The sequence below is a fragment of the Nestor notabilis genome, unplaced genomic scaffold, assembly GCF_000696875.1.
Source record: "Nestor notabilis isolate BGI_N333 unplaced genomic scaffold, ASM69687v1 scaffold1808, whole genome shotgun sequence".
Classification (NCBI taxonomy): Eukaryota; Metazoa; Chordata; class Aves; order Psittaciformes; family Psittacidae; genus Nestor; species Nestor notabilis.
In genome coordinates, this window is record NW_009941295.1 from 31,771 (window position 1) to 49,048 (window position 17,278).

General features: G+C 35.8%; 1 protein-coding gene across 1 annotated transcript in view; it reads right to left on the reverse strand.

The window, feature by feature from the left end:
• The window catches only part of KIDINS220 (kinase D-interacting substrate, 220kDa), a 67,459-nt gene that overhangs the window by 14,778 nt on the left and 35,403 nt on the right, over window positions 1–17,278 (reverse strand). Inside the window, 4 exon segments of the mRNA XM_010020793.1 lie at window positions 102–158; window positions 1,020–1,130; window positions 5,754–5,980; window positions 7,315–7,493. Of these exon segments, the coding sequence (XP_010019095.1) occupies window positions 102–158; window positions 1,020–1,130; window positions 5,754–5,980; window positions 7,315–7,493 (574 nt within the window).

Here is a 17,278-nt window from a genome sequence, read left to right on the forward strand (position 1 = left end):
ATGCAGTGTTAGTGAACTGCAGTTACGATTAATGCAGACTCATTACTGCTGAAAAAGCAATGAGATGCTAAAATTTCCACACCACATGACTACTCATTTACCATTGAGGGGTCTGTGGGTGAAGGAAGCCCCTCATCAGCATCCTCCTTGATAACATCCTAACAACAACAAAATATTATGGTTTGGGTGAAATGATCAAGGGCTCAACAAAAAGTATGAAGCAAACAGTAAATGAGAATGATCTTGAAATACATAATTCAACAGAAACACTTGTTTTCTTCAAGTGATTAAACATTTTACCACCTTTTAAATAGCTTTGCTCGTTGTATCAATATCCTAGAATTAAAGTGATCGACAAGTAAGGCTTTTACTTTTTTAGCTTTCCTTATTTCTTAATTCCATTTGAACAGCCATCTGTCAGTAGAATAAATAGGAATTTTGTTATTTTATAGGAAGCTAGAAAAGTCTGCTCAATTTTCCTTTTCAATTGGTAAAGTTGAATTATATGTACTTGCAAAACCAAGCTACAACTGATGCATACTTAAGATAAAATGTATTTTGTTTTATTTAAATATTTAAAACATTCTTTTTAACTTATTACTTTGGCCTTCAGATTTCTAGTATTCTTCACAACATTAAAGGATGTCATTTTATCCTCTCTGGATATATTACAGAATTTCTATTATTAAAAAAATTAAAAAGATAAAATTACAATATTACACCATATTGATTTATTTACTATAGTACAGTTGGCATTTTCATTAAAATGTTTTCCTGCCAGTATTACAGGTCATACTTGTCTAATACTGATGTTAAAATTGGTTTTTCTCTGTGAGGAATTCCTAAAGTTAAAACAAAATACATTTTAGATTACATGTTAATAACACCTTTGCTTAGAATATTTATAATACAGAGCATGTACTTGTCTAATAGTGAATCACCATTAATAACCTTCATTTTCATTACTCACTATATTTATTGTCTAGGTTAGTATTTGAATTATCCTTCAAAATACTTACTAGGCCATTGCTCTGATCTCTGGACAAACTCGTTTTTAGTGGTGGACGTGAGATGAGATGAGAACTGCCAGGGTAATACCTTGGCATGTAAAGATATGGGGCAAAGAATGGCTATGGAAAAAAAAAATGTAACAAAAAAGGGACAAACAATTACACAAATCAAAATGTAGTAATAAAATAAAAATTATTTCAACAGAACACATCCTTTAGTTGAGTTTAATAAAGTGAAAATAGCAATTACTAACAGCTTGCTTTACTTTTTGCATTGAACAGAATTCAATCACAGGCTCTGGAGCAAGTTCTTCAAAATCCCTCAGAAACCAATCCCCTTCTACTCTCCTCATGGGTGTTCTGCCATGTTTCTCTGGAGGAACAGAGTTGGAGTGGATTTGATAGCTACACTATAACACCTATTTTGAATATGGGAAAAGGATAATTTTAAGACAATTCTGACAATTCCACTCTTTCTGACATGCTAAACTCAAAATCAGATGCTCAGTAAAACTCAGAATGATTCATAATACCCAAGACAATTGCTGAGAAAAAAAAAGTGTGATACACAACAGCACCACCAGAACTTCAGATATTTGTGGTCACCAATCTGAAGGCTTCCACCAATACCAGATTTTATAAATCTATAAATAGATTTTCATAGCAGACAGCATTTGAGCTTTGTTTTGCTGGAAATACATTAATGCATGTTGTTCAATACAAATATAATTTCAAAAATCAATGTTAATTATTATAAAACAAAATTAAAAAAGTAAAACAGAAATACATTTTCCCCACAAATATCAGTAACTCTTATCATGATTTTTATAACCAGGTACTTTTTTTATCCCTTTTTACTAACAAATTTTGAGAAAACAAACACTATCCAAGTTTGCAAAAGTCTCATCAGAACATTACTGTCATGGGTCCAAATAAGAACTTAAGACTTTTAATAAAGTCACTTCTAGAAGATTGAAAGATCTCAAAATTTCAAATACACTTCTATTTGAAGAAATGACTCCATATGCTCCAATCTTTCAAGTGCTAAAACCAAGTGTATAAATACATTTCCTGAAATTCACATGCTACCCACTGGCACCCAACGAAACGTGTGTGTATATGTGTGTATACGTGTGTATACACACATGAGCACACATTTGAGAGTTATGAACCTTACAAGAAATGCAGTTAAGAAGTACAAACTGCTTGTCCAATACTGTGAAATTTTGCTTTGACCTATCTGTGAATTTGAGTTTTATTTCAAAAATCTATGATTTTAATGTCCTCATCAATACTCTTTTAAGGCAATGTGCTGAAAAGTATTAAAGTCTGCAGACTTTAGAAAAAGCAGAATTACAGTGCTCACTGCTTTCGACTCACTGCCCAGTTATGAAAAAAAAAAAAAAAAAAATAAGAAACAAACCCCAAAAAACCCCAAACCAAACGTACAAATCTCAAAACAATGGCTGTATTACAGATTTCTGATGCTTCTATACACAGCATTTTCAAAACTGTATTATCCAGCTATTTAACAAAATAGAATGTATTATTTGGTTTGTGTTTCTGCACATGACAAGATTCTGATTAGCCTACTGCACCACATTCAGTATAAATAACTTTGTGACTCAAGGGCCAGTCTATGAGGGAGGAGTAAAATTTGTTGAAATATTCCACTTTGGATTTGTCAATAAGGACTAAAAAACCCCTGCATTCAGAAGCAGCTAGAAATGAACTGAGAAATTCATTTTTAATTCCTGCATACAGCAGGATTAAACTTAGATGGCATACGCTACAACTTTGAGTGATTTATGAAGAATACAAATGGTTCTCTATTCTTAGCTGTTAAAGGGCATCTCTGCACTCTCTTTCACACTATTACCCACAAAAAATTCATATGCTTTTACAACATATGAAGTTACATGATCACACTGTAACAATTAGACTAAACGGGGAAGTTTGGTTTGTTTTAAATAGGTAGAAGAACCAATACCTAGCCTTTGCCTATATTGGCTAGCATAGGATGGTTCAGAAAATTCACAGATGTAAAATTATTTCACTGCCATAAGGCACAGATTCCATGGTATATTCTAGAAACCAAACTCTATTAAAAAAGAGTTCTAGAATATTATTTCTAGAGTAATTTAATGCCTTAGTTTTCCACTAACAGCTTAAGCTGTGTGGAAAACCCCCAAGCATGAAATACTTAATGATTATACTGCATTCAAGTCCCTAGCTCTCACTGCAAAGCTTATCCTCTGAAACACATAGCAAGCACCTGTTTGGTGGTTGCGAGTCATCAAACTACAAAGCAATGAAAAAAATATTTGGCCAATAGGCAATTATCCCACAATTCTTTCATAATTTCTAATTATGTCTTGAGCCCACTTCAGCTACTCCACTGTTTCCCAACTGCAGGATTAATTCTCTATTATAGGTTTAAACTCTACAGACTCAATCTTCATTTGAAGTACAATAATACAGATATAATGAAAACATGAGATCAATATAAATACATGTTGGACATAAACCAGTGTGGAGCTGTTCTCCAAATCTGCAAGTAAGCTATAAAATGTGTGGTGTTTATTTTTCCAAGATATCAAAGAATTTGCTCAATTCGGTCCTCTTTTGCAAAAAACAAGTGTTCACACACCATAATTTCTAGTTCCCACCCAGGAAATCCCACTTAGACTTGCCTGCTGCTCTGAACTTCCCCATAAGAAATATGATCTCTGCAAAGATCCATGATAGTAGTGATTTTGAGAAGCTGAACTTGAATCCAGCTTGTTCCCAGGCCATTAGACAGTGGTAAAATGTGCATGTCCAGGATAGTCCTATACTGAGAGCCAAAGTGCCAAGTTGAAGAGCTGGTGAATGGGACTATTACCTTTATTTCACAGCTATACAGAGAGAATGAGGTTTTTAAACCAAAAATTAATAGATTATGTCACTGGGAGCTAAGATAGGAGCATCTAAAGAACAAAGAAGAAACATACACACATTAAAAAAAAAAAAATCATATGTCCTATTTTCTCCAACAGCTAAAAGGCTTTTTTTCTTAAGCACAAATGAATGCTTAAAGACAGCAGGACAGGAACCACTTACAGGTCAGAATAAGGCATCTATCCCCAGAACTCAGAGCATTTTTGCATAAAATTTCAGGCATTTCCACAGAAACATTTGAACCTATTGTGTTGTGTCATACACATAAATGACCACCAATACCTCTCCCAGAAAATTCTACTGGGGAGAACCTATTCTTCAGTTGCTGTTCTTTTTATAAACACCACTGATGGAAACAGCCTTTCAGTCTATATTTCCTACTATTAAGCAGTTTTCATCACCTATCTCAGTATGTGGCATTCATGACAGTACCTTTATTACTCCAAAGTAATGAATACAGCTCTTCATCAATATATGAAAGTGTGAAACACTAAAATCAATTATACCTTAGAAGGGCAGTATAAAATTCCAAAGACACAGACCAAACCAGAAGTATTTTAGTCTTAGCAGGCATGCCTGTAAGCTTGTGTATGCACTTGGTACAAACAACCTGATTGTAAGAACAGCTTATGACTCACCAATAACTGCTTCTGTAATGCTTCTTAGAGCCAAAAACCCATGCAAGTTTCAACAATACATCACCCCATACTTTAAACCTTGTCATGTACAGTAACACAGACACAAAAACAGAGCTGCTACACAGCTACTGCATTCTGTGGAACACCTACTCTAACAAAGCTGAGCTAGTATCAGCGTGAAGATTTGTGTGGCAAGCATTTATCAGAGTTGGACTACAAAGTGTATGTCACGAAGTTATTTTCAACAAAACATATTATCACTATATTGAAGGTACAGAAGAATAATTTTAGAACAGATGACTTAAAAGGCTTTGTGCTACGTGTACTCCTTCTGCCTTGGTTAACTAACACTGATGTAGGAATAACTATTTTCTTTCCAGCTTATTAGCTTAAACATATACCTATGGTCAAATCTACTTGAAGTTGAGGCCATTCCCCATACACAGAAGTAAGCTATGACTTTTATCAGCTTTCAACTTTTTTTTAACTGATAGGACTGCAGGGAAAAAAAAAAAAAATAAAAAGTGTAAAAATACTGAATACATCCCACAAAAAATGAAAGTTTAGACTCAATCCAGTTACACAGTGAGAATTTTTAAGTGAGCCATGTCCAGGACTATGTTTTCTGAGGCTCACAAATAGCTCAAAAATGTACTTTTAATGCAATTTTTATTAATTCCTTTAAACTAGTGCAACATTGGTTTAGAGAAAAGATCCCACAACAACTTTAAAAAGAGTCAAAAGGGAAGACAGACCTACATTTTTGTGATGTAGGCCCCACCTGAGTTCGTGTATTTTATCCAAAGACACCAAGAAAAAGCCAGGATCCCTTTCAATGTCTTTGAGCAGGCATGTGAACAATTGAGCACAGTTCACCCCACAAAAATTAAAGAAAAAAAGTCAACCTGCGATACCCTATGAGTGAAATGAGTGTCTCAAAATGATGTGACCTTTTTCCCCCCATGGTAATTTGTTTTTCTAGTGCAGTTTACCACATTTCTCCCCCAGACTACAGTGACTGAACAGTACTGTAAAATTTACTGACTTTTGGACTTTTCTCCATGCCTAAATAAAACTTGCACAAGTCTTTCAATATGTTATAGATGACACCTACAGTATTACCAGATTAAATCAAAAGAATGTTAACTGGTTCTCGATTATTTACCCGATTGTAAAACGGATGCTGAGGTCCTGTCATACCGCTATAGTAACTGCTGTGAGGTTGAGGTGACAAAACTCCACTATTGAAAGGTCCATTGAAAGAGGTTGTAGAAGAGCAAGCTGAGGAAGGCTGACTGAACAGAGAGGTCGCTCTAGCAGGCGCCTCGTGTAAAGGCAATGTGGGATAAGGAAGTCCTCCAATATTCATTTGATCTCTTGCAGCACGAACATCTGAAAAATAAAAAAGTAAAAAAGAAAGAGATTTTGCTTGAAGTATTTGAAAAAGTTTTGATTTATTTGTCAATTCATTGCAGTACATTTTTGTGTATTTAACTCCAATCAGAACTCATCAAGTAGAACATCAAACGTTCAGCTGCATTGGGTTGATTTCTCTTGAGGATCACATCTACACAGAAGTCTTTAGGAAACTTAGGACAATTTATAGCATAAATTTATGTAGCATATTAAATGCCTCTAAACATTCTCTCTCAGAGAGAACAAGTTACAAAGCCCAACCCAAATGGGAGGAAATGCAGGAATACATCACGCAAAGTATGTCTCTGATGTGATATAGTCAGACCTGTGCTGTTTCTGGAGAGATCAACAAGACAGAGCTTGTGAATGAAGTTAGCCCACTCCACTGTAGTTATCAAGTGCAGAGAAGGAAGTTGAATAAAAGAACAAAACAGATTCCAGCTGAGGACTGAAGTGTCATGACAGAAAAGATAGGCAAAAAGAATTATTAATTCCATAATTTGGTTCCCACCTAGAGTACTGACTTGACTCATAAGAATCCTATTTTAAATTCTGGTTTTCTTCATAGCTTTAGCATCTCTCAACAGGCAGAAATGTTAGGATGCTTTACCCTTACTCCAGAGGCAACTGCAATCCCTAAGATCAGGCAAGAAGTGCTACAGCATGCATCACATCAATCCACAGCAGCAGTGAGCGCTCAGAATATTTAATGCCAAGCGAAGTGTTTTTTTGCAGAACAGCACATGGCTGAACCTGACTGCATTTTTTGAGACTACAAGCAAGTAAAGAGAACTGTGTAACAATCACTGCACCATGAAAAACACTCACCCTAGGATGAATCTAAATATCGTACTATAGCAGACAAAAAAGTAACTCTCAGGTAGCAACTGCACAGGTATCTAGTAGGGTATACATCCAACAGAGACATTCCACTTCGTTTCACTGGCTTCAGTTCTACAGGATCTTATTGGTGCTATTCAAAATTGTAAACAAAGATCTGGAAGCCAACTTGCATCTCTACTACTAAAATATCACTGTGTGTATTGGTTTCCTCCATCTGCTAAAGCAGCCTTCAAATCAAGAAGAGTGAATTCCCCCTCCAAAAGAGAAGCTTTAGTCTAGTATGATCTGGCCTTTACAGCAAAGCTACGAAGTGAGACTGAATGCCTTGTTACTGAATTCAAATCAGACAATCTGCTGATCTGATTTGATGAACAAATCAGGATTCTGCGTAACACGCAAAGTAGTTCTACCTAAGATGTAAAGAAATAATGCAATGTCATTTCCCATTTATTTCAGAGGATACTCACCTGCAATAATTTCTCGTAGCTTGGGATCTAAGTTCACAGTACATGGCAAAAAGGTTCTTACATCACGTGCCACAAGAACAGGTGTTCGCGAAGATAAAAATACTTCAAAGTTCCGTATATCTCCATCAATTTCAAGTAGAGGTTCAACATCTTTAGTTGTAGGGATATTCTTTGAAATTCTGGGGAAAAAAATGAGATACAACATAAAACAGATATATTAAGAGTAGGACTTCCATTTGCATAGTGATATTAAAGGGTGAAATACTAGCCCACTTGCATACCTGTTCTCCAGAAAATGAACAGAACCCATAAAGGGCTACACTGTCTGCAGAAATAACAATGTAACTTTTTTTGACATGCAAAAAATCTTAAACTGCTAAGTAATCTGACCTGATTGCTTCAGAGAAATCTCAAAGAAGCCATACTGAAGACTAAATTCAGATCAAGAATTTATATATCAGCAACATGAAATCTAAATAAGGGGAAGTTAACATCTGCCAACATTAACTTCAAACACCCATTCAAATTCTGATACCCCACCCAGAAATTCCACTGTTAAAAAATCTCATTCTTAAACTAACACTTCTTGTAACAGGAACACTCAGGCATTTTAAACATTCATTAGAACACAACTGCACGTGATTTCATGGTAAAAAGTAGAAAACCAACTGTCTGCTTTCAAGTTATTCACCTTCTAAGACAAGAAGCCACTAACAAGAGGACAACAGCAAAAACGAGACATGATCAATATAAGGGACTGCTGATACATTATGACTATTGTCAAGCAATGGTGGGGTTTTTTTGCAAGCACTACTATAAAGGAAAGTTTTAGGAAGGAACAAGGAGAAGGATTAAATGTTAGCCTTGTGGAAGTTTACAAACAGCTCCTACCAAACGCAGGAAAGTGATGAAGCCTGACATGGTGGGTCAGATGGACCTACATTATTTGACATCTCAACTCATATCATCATGACTGGTATCTCACTGATACCAAATGAGAAATTATAATCTAAATCAAAGATTACCAAAACGAAAAAATGTTTCTCACACCCAGTACAATAAAAATGGAAACAGTGAAAGAATGCACTGAGAATGGTTGACATGGTTATAGTAATGACTATCAAGTGACTATGACAGCACTCTGAATGGATACCAGTGTAGTAACCATGCTGTATTTAAAGTCAAAATAGAAAGTGTTACAAGAAAAACAAAACAAACCAAAAATTAATGATGCATCTCACTAATTAATGGTTTTTCCCAATGACATATTATGATCTCAGTTCCATGAAAAGGGTGACTCAGCATAGACACACTGACTGCTCTTTGAGTTGCTGTAACTTGCTAAAATGAAGAAGTTAGCATAGCACAAAGAGTCTTCTCTGATTACTGGACAATTAAAGCAGCTGCCAGTGCTGTCATGGGGCAAAGGAGTGCACTGATGCATGGATGGAGGGAGGAAGGAACCCTCACGGACACTCAGTAACCTATCCAAGCGCAAGCAAGAATCTCTGACATTAAACAAATACACTGTCATGTGTTCATGAAGAGAAAGGATCACTTAAAAAAAAATTCTGGTTGTAATTGAACTGTATTTTTAATACAGCTAATGAACTAAGTCCATCATTAGCTAAACAATCGTACCTTGTTTCACAATTTGTTAGCTTTTTGAAAGCAACAATTTTATCTTTATTTTTAGATCCTCCATAAAAAGTAGAATTTGATGTACCATGGGATTATTTCAGAGACAACACTTGCAGATTTACACAGAATATTTAGCATTTAATGTTAGAAGAAAGAAAAGAATTGAGGATCCATGCTAGATGCTTGAAGTAAGTGCAACTCTTCCACATTAAAAATGTATTTTAAGTGTGTGTTAATCTTTTGATCTGATCTTTTAGGACAGTCTTGCCCTATACTAAAAGTAGAATTAACAAATTCCTATAAATTATACCAGAAAATATGTGAATGGATCATGTGCCTAACAGATGGAGGATACTGCCATACAATATTGTCATTAGCATTATCTATGAGTTACTTTATTCATAATGAGATGTTACTTCTACAGCATTGGAAAATGTAACAGGCAAGTGCAGCTTATTCTAACAAAGGTTCTGATCCTGTAAGTCATTATGAGATGTCAGCCGGATGGCAGTGGGATTATCCACCCTAGGGAAGTTGTAAGGCTTCACAGGCTCCAGTCTTAAAAGAATAAAAGGTGGTGCTTCTGTAAAAAGACAAAACTTGACACCCAGAATTAGGTTAGTTTCAAAGAACAGAAACCACAGAACAGTTCTTTTGTAAACATTGCTTAAAGAAATCTAATAGGAGCTAAAAGTAGTCCTCACCTCAAGGAGTGAATGGTCAAAAAGAAAAAAAATAAGAACATCGGCAGTATCAAAGTAAAACTTGTATACTAGACAGAACCTGAGAATTCTACATTTTACACGAATATTTAGCTATCTCCTAGGTTTATTTCGCCTTACAGAAAACTGCAACTAAACTGACTGCAAGTGTATGGTCTTATTCAAACATCAGAAATGTACAAAAACCCAAATCCACGAATGCACACTTTAGTTATATATATTTCCTGTGAGTATTCTAGACGAGTGTTCAATACTAGCATAATTAAAATTAAATCACTTTTTAAGTCAGGGACTGAAGAGTTAAAAAGTGGCCTACTTCAACACTTACATCTACAAAATAAAAAGCCAAAAGAGAATGTGACATAGATTTAAATAAAACACACAGCTGATGAATCACATGAAACAAATTAGCTGAATTTTAATGCCAGCTCTGCTTAAGTCTGAATGCGAACAGTGTTCTGAATACGATGAACAAAGCTACTGTTCAGAAGCCAATAGCCCACTGCTGGTGTGCAGATTGAAGTCTCTATTCTAACCTCCTGAGCTCAATGTCTTAAACTACGCCTTTCAAAGAAATATTTATGTAAATGATAATCTTTTGGCAAAGAGCCACAAAAATCATATGTGCCTGTACTTCTCAGATAAAAAAATAAAAGGTTAGCATGTAAAGTACTTTAAGAGCTACTTTTCTAAAACATAAGCATGCCGATCTAAAAATAAGCACTGTGAACACCCTATTCTCATTTCGGGGCTAGATTTTCCTGAGGCAGAAGAATTATTCTTTAAATCAGAAACATCAAAAACTGACAGTGTTACAGAGTGTCTGTTTCCATGAAAAACTACTTGCATTTAAAAGGAATGAGCTCAAAACAGAACATTACATTGTCAGAAGAGAACCTTAAAAATTCATTCCACTTTTCTGCACATGTACTTTCCATGAGCAGCTAAAATTAAAACCTGCTTTCAGTGTGGATTAAGTTATATTCCAATAATGATGGATTATTTCTGTGGGTTTTCTTCCTCAGATAAAAATAATTTAGTGTAAGTACATACACATACATCATCTTATCTTCCATTCAAAAGACTGTAAATTTGCTCCAAATTTTTTCCAGTTTATGTTCATCTTGCACTTGAATGACTGACTTGGAAAATAACCATCATGGTCCAACAGTGGCTCCAGCACTAAATGTTGCCAGCACAGCTTAGAAGAAGATGCTAGTAGGTGACATAGTTTACCTATTCATCACCTACTGCAGGAGATGGTTGCCACCAGTGATGTGGTCCTTCACCACTCAACCAGGTGGTAGTAAAGTGGCAGCAGCATCAATTACCTTCATCCACTCACTGTGGGTACAGTTTCTTGACTCACTGACTTGGCTTCCTGCCTTGACCTAAAATGTGCCTTGTGGCTGCAGACTACTGGGCTGTTTGCTGTCCCTGGTTACTGTCCCTGAACCTGCTCTGGTTTTCCTGTTTGGCTGCTGCAGGACTGCACCCCTTGCCAGCAAGGACATCATCCTGCCTGTCTTGCTGTCATCCTCAGCTCCCAACTTGCCTTCTCTCATGGAGCAGCCTGCCCTGCAGTCTTCTCTACAAGTCCCCACACTCTGAAGGGTCATGCTCCCTGCTATTCCCCAACCTCTCTCCCTGAATGAAAAAGCAAAGAAATTCTACAAATTACTCTTTGCACACCTAAATACTTTTTTCCCTCATGTGTTTTACAGGAGCAAGTAACTACATGGACAAGAGTCATTTAACTTTTGTACTCCATAAAAAGCAACAGACCTAATTAATGATTAGTAAATAATAAAGCAACAGAAGGCATGAGCATGAAGGCATGTTGTATATATCATATGCCTTTTAAATTTTTCTCTCGATACAGTTGAAGACAAAAATGTTGCTTAAAATAATGAAATAGTGTCTCATTAAAAATGACACAAAACCATATTTTCTAAAGGTTTGATACTGAGAAACAGAAAACTAGAAAATATGGGCCAAATACTAATAATACAGTGCTTTGCCCTGAAGTTATATATCCCACTCTTCTCATGTCTGCCAGTATAGTGACAGTGCACCTTCATGCATAAGGGTGCATTTTTCTTGTGGACTCAAAGCTCTCACACAAAACACTCCAGAAGATTTGCAGCACTATGAATATATCAAGAATAGTGCTGCAAACACTGTTTCAAACTGAAATTTGCAACAGGTCATTTGAAAAAAGAGTATTTTCTTATATACACACTTGTATAAAGGCAGGAATAAAAAGTCATCACACCCTCAATACTAAAACATACGGGAATCATGTTTTGTCTTAATAAAGACCAAAGAAAAGAAAGCTAAAGTTTGATATATCTATCTAGACAAAATCAGAAACCCCTTAGTGCACACTGAGCCGTAGAGACTTCACTGAACAGATGCAACAACTACCTAAAAACTCCTGTTAGCACAGGTATTCAGGAATGCTTGCTTTGCAAAACTGACTGTGAATTCAAGTTACAGCAGATAAAGCATCTCTTCTGAGTGTACCTGCTTTTGATCATTTCAGAAAGAAAAAACATTTTGATCCTTAAAAGATGGACATTTATTAAACTAATCTCCCACATCCAGTATCATGCACTGTCACTGAGCCATATTAAAAAGGCCTATTTTTAATACAGTTTTCCAGAATACACCCTACACTGGCGTTCTTTGTAATTAAAAGAAGTGTTAATACAGTTGCAAGTGCTTGGATTCCTTTGCAGCTCTGCAGTGCTATTTGAATTACAGAAGGCAAAAGAATTGAAAAAAAATCATATTTATTACACAGATAGAAAAGCAGCAAAACAGAGTAGCACAGAAGAAACTAAGACTGCTCAAGGCTGCTCTGTAAACAAAAAAGTAATTATGTCCCACTAACTGACAAGCCAACAAGATCACTTGCACAAGTGAAATACAAGAATACTGTATTAATCTGATTCGGTATTTCACCACTGAACGTCAGTTACAAAGCTACTTTATGGCTCTATGCAGGGATTCTTTTATTCAATAGTTCCATCTGTAGGACTTCAGAAATTCAGCAATTATTTGCAGGTCCTCTAGCATCAGAAATGGCCATGGTTCATCCAAGCCTCCAGCACAAGATTATTTTCTGTGGTATGTTATGGCATACAGGTAAACCTCAGGACCAGGCAAAAGGACACTCCTCTAAAAGTCCATGACAAACACTTCACTCACAGAAGCATGAGTTCTACTTGTCAGAGTAAGTCAAAGACTACTCTGTGTTGCAAATGCTATCGAGAAATGGAAGGCAAAAAGGTACAACTGCTATACTACATTAGCTTTAATATGTTAACAACCAAAATTCAAGTCAACCAGTACCAAAGACATATTACTTCCTTTATACAGCACTTGAAATACCTGCTCTATTCCTTATCTTGCTTTCTGAAGCAGCTTCTTATGACAGAGTTGACCTAATGAGACAATTTTATGTACAGGCACAGGATCAAGTTGTTGCAAGAATACTAGAGCATCAGCTTCCAAAAAATTTGATATTGCATGCTACTGCTCAGTGGTAGGCTTTTACGGCAATATGAGACACCAGTCTTTTCTGAATATAAAGCAAGAATTTTATCTCCCTCTTTTTTCCTGAGAGGTAGATTATGTCACATTTATCACAGGGTAAGAGCCAGGATATGGGCCACTAGCAGTATGTAGCCAAGAGATACATTTCCAGCTTATCATCTTACCTGACAATGTTTTCCCCCACTCTCAGGTTTTGAATAAATATTCTACTTCTGACAAAAACATTCAGCAGACACAAAAAGCCACCATCTCTAATTTTATTTCCCAATTTTATCAATTCCCCACAAGCACACAAGTCTCATGAATTGACTTACAGAGGTTAAAGTTTTCTTCCCTGAAATTGTTCATAGTGTTGCTAAAATTAAAGCTTCTATTTTCCAGCCTAAACTAGTATCAATCAGTGGTGCTTGAAGGGATTTGAAATAGGCCCAGGAGCATTTTTGAGAGATGTCATTAATGCACATTAACTATGCTGTAAGCATTTAAACTTCTCTGGAACATATTTTAGAAATATGACTTATAACTCTGTATTACAAAGGTAACTAAAAAGGCTACAAATATTCCTCTGTCTTGTTCTGATTAGCTTTTGCTTCAATCTTTTTTCTCTCCCCGATACCTTTCCATCTGAACTTCTTTCTTACTTGTCATGCCCTCTGATACTCTCTTTACATCTCTTTTATGCCTTGCCTTATGTAGGTCTATTTAGTAGACAGTTTGGGCAACAACCCCTTACACCTAAACTGGTAAGTTGCCTTTTAACATTGAGACCACACTATTAGCACTGTAAGAAACATCATAATTTTATGTGCCCTGCATTTAAGGTAGGAGGCAATAAAAGGAAATTGGAAAACAAAAAGCAGGTTAAGTATTTAGAAGTAATGCCTCACTGTGAGGTCTACAAGAATATTATTAAATTCTCTACTTAGAGGAAGTGATTTATTTAAACCCGGCCTGGGCAAAAGACGATTGCAGAGATCATTATAACCAGACTGATGAATGTGGCACCTTCCATAGCTTTTTCATTTCTATACTCACTGAAGAGCTACACTTCTTAAATGAATACATCAATAGATCTTATACAACTTGCAAATCCCTCAAAAGTTAATTTCAACCTTTTTATTAGAAGGTATTTAAACAGTGTCAAAACTGGAATTAACATAATAACCTTCCAGAAAAGTTACATTTCAAATGATCTTGCTCAATTTTAACATTGCTGGAGATTTGCTGAAAACACGTAACATACTTTTTAAAAAGAATAATTTAATAGATATCCGTCTAAAGCACCGTAATGAAAAAGTAGACAGATAATGCTTATCTTCAGTTTTTATTTTACTTCTTTTCTTCTTACTTATGTATATTAACAAAAAACCCTCAAATGATTTAAACAAAAGCTTTTAGCTCAACACATAATTGCAACAAAATTACAATAATTGTACCAATTAAAATAATCCTGAATGAACAGTTTGTCATCTTAATGTTCCAATGGTTTATAGAAGGATCTACTTAATTAGCTGAAATTGCTTTCCAATGTTAGTATCAAATGTCATTTGTTAAAAGTTGAACGATTTCGAAAATAATTTAACAAAGCAATTTTACAAAACACCAAGAACCAACATTTTCTTTTCAGCTGAATAAAGCAAGCAGATGTGTCATCAAATTGCTATAAAAATAAATGAGCCTTTATATGGGGAAAAAATAAATTTTACTACTAGTGCTACAGAATCCTATTTTGTGATTTTTTATGAAATCAATTTCTTTAATAATTTCCTATCATTTATGCCTTGGTGGTATTTTTAGTATGCTGTAAATACACCTTCTTAAATTGAAGTAGTAAACAATGAAGGAGAAATATTCAACTGTATGTGAAACAGAAAAATGTTTTATCCTAAGTGATTTCCTAATTTGATTCACCATGGGCGTATCACACAAAAGATCTGAACTTATCAGTAAAACAGCCACCAATGAAACCACACTACAGAACTCCAAATCTACAGCATTCAACTCCTGTTTCACTTACAGCTAAAGTAGTTTTTACCAGTTTAATCCAAGAAAGTAAAAAATAAGAAATAGAGGATGAGTTGTCTAGTGACCCGAAATAAAGTATTTCTCTGGTTACCATTGCTAGAGATGACTCCTTCTGTGGTTGCTTCCCAGAAAGATTAACTTCAGTAAAAAGACTGGGGAAAAACCCAAGCAAAATCATATACCAGTGCTGAAACTGCAAAGACACCATCTAGAACTGAAGAAATACAACACTTTCCATCACTGATAAATCAGAGTAGATGTCTTCCACAAATTATTCCTTATACTCGTGTAAATTGCAAAATCATATAAAAAAAAAAAAAAGGAAAAAAGAAAAGTAATAACTGAACTATGGCTAGCTGAGATCCTTTAGTTCCACACACACAAAAGAATCCTGTATAGAAGAAAGCTATTATGTTATTCTTCCATTTGGTGTGTTCTGTCTTGGCACATCGTTTTGTCATCCAATTCGACATCCATCATAGGTAGCCATGCATACATATATGCACAAATGCTTTACTGCAGAGGTTAAATTAAGCCCAAGTGATGGACAAATTATAAGTTGCTAAGTTTTAAATAATGGTTACTTACAACTCTGAGGAAAGCACCACCATTTTCTTATCCTAGAAGATATGATCTCCTTTTTTAAAAAATCAGACTTGAGATTCCTTATTTCCACAGTTTCCTTTAGCTTCACAAAAAGCATGTTTTCAAGGAGATTAAGTATAGGTGCAGATTCTAATCTGAACAGATGGCTCATGAGAGTTTCTTCTATCCTGAGCCAAGCTCTCACATTCTAATATTTTGAATGAATATGTAAGAACAGTCATGTCACAGAAATTCAGGGACCAGCAACTACTGGCTGATACCCTCACAAACAATTAATAAGCCCTGTCTTAATGCATCAGTTTGAGCAAAGCCTGGGCAAAGAATAACAGGCAGGACTGTTCCTCATGACATTTAGCATGACAAGCAGAGTAACATCAGAACTAGCCTTTCTCACAGTTTTGCCAGGTAATGGCTAGAACTATATTTAGAAATATATGGCATCTAGATCCTAACCCCATGAGAGGATAATACTTACCATGGATCTGCCTAATTCCTGGGTGAACGTTCCACCCCAAAGGTATCCAGATATAATCATAAGGAAATTCTCATGGATTACTATCAACTTCCTACTGAGATTTTACCCCACAGGGCCTTGCACAACAGGTAAGTCACCAAATTGCTCTGGTGGCCTGCATTGTGTTTCCTGACATTTTCTTTTCAAAGGCCAACTGGAACTTTATTACAGTGGCCTGTCTAGACAACTTACCATGCTCACCAGGAGCAGAAGGTTCCTGTGACTTGCGATATAGACTGCCCCAGCACTTGGTATAACTAATTAAAACACATCTATCTTCAGATTAAAGTAGCCTTTGCTTCTGCATTTTGTGCTGAACCTAATCCTTTCCTTCTGCTTCAAACATGCTCAAACCACATTTATTTGTTCAGGCTTTTTAAGGGCTTCAGCTACTTCAGGATTCTGAACAGGCTCTACCTACAAGGTAAGCACCATGAGACTCAACTTGGGCTTTGCATTAGCAATTCTGGGCATTCACACTAGCACAACTCTAGATGATCCAGGAACTTCAGGGGTAAAAATTCACACCATCCATAGCTTTTCAAGTGTTTACAAATTTAGTCAGTCATTTTCTGAATTGCATTCTTGAACTCAAGGGGCATACACATGCCTGAAGTTCCACTTTCAGCTGTACAAACCATAACACATGGAACAGACTTTAATCAGTGAAGATAGTCCAGCTACTAACAGCTTCAAGAAGTGACAGACTAGTGATTCTGCCATATCTAGAAGAGAGCTCATAGATGCAGAAACTCATCAAGGCCTACAGGCAAGAGGGTTACAAAATTACTTTAGTGACTTCTAGGAACATCTTCCAAAAGACAAAATACTGCAGATTTTGGTTTCTGCCACGATAAGGACATAAAAAGGTAAAATGTCTTCAGCAGATTATCTC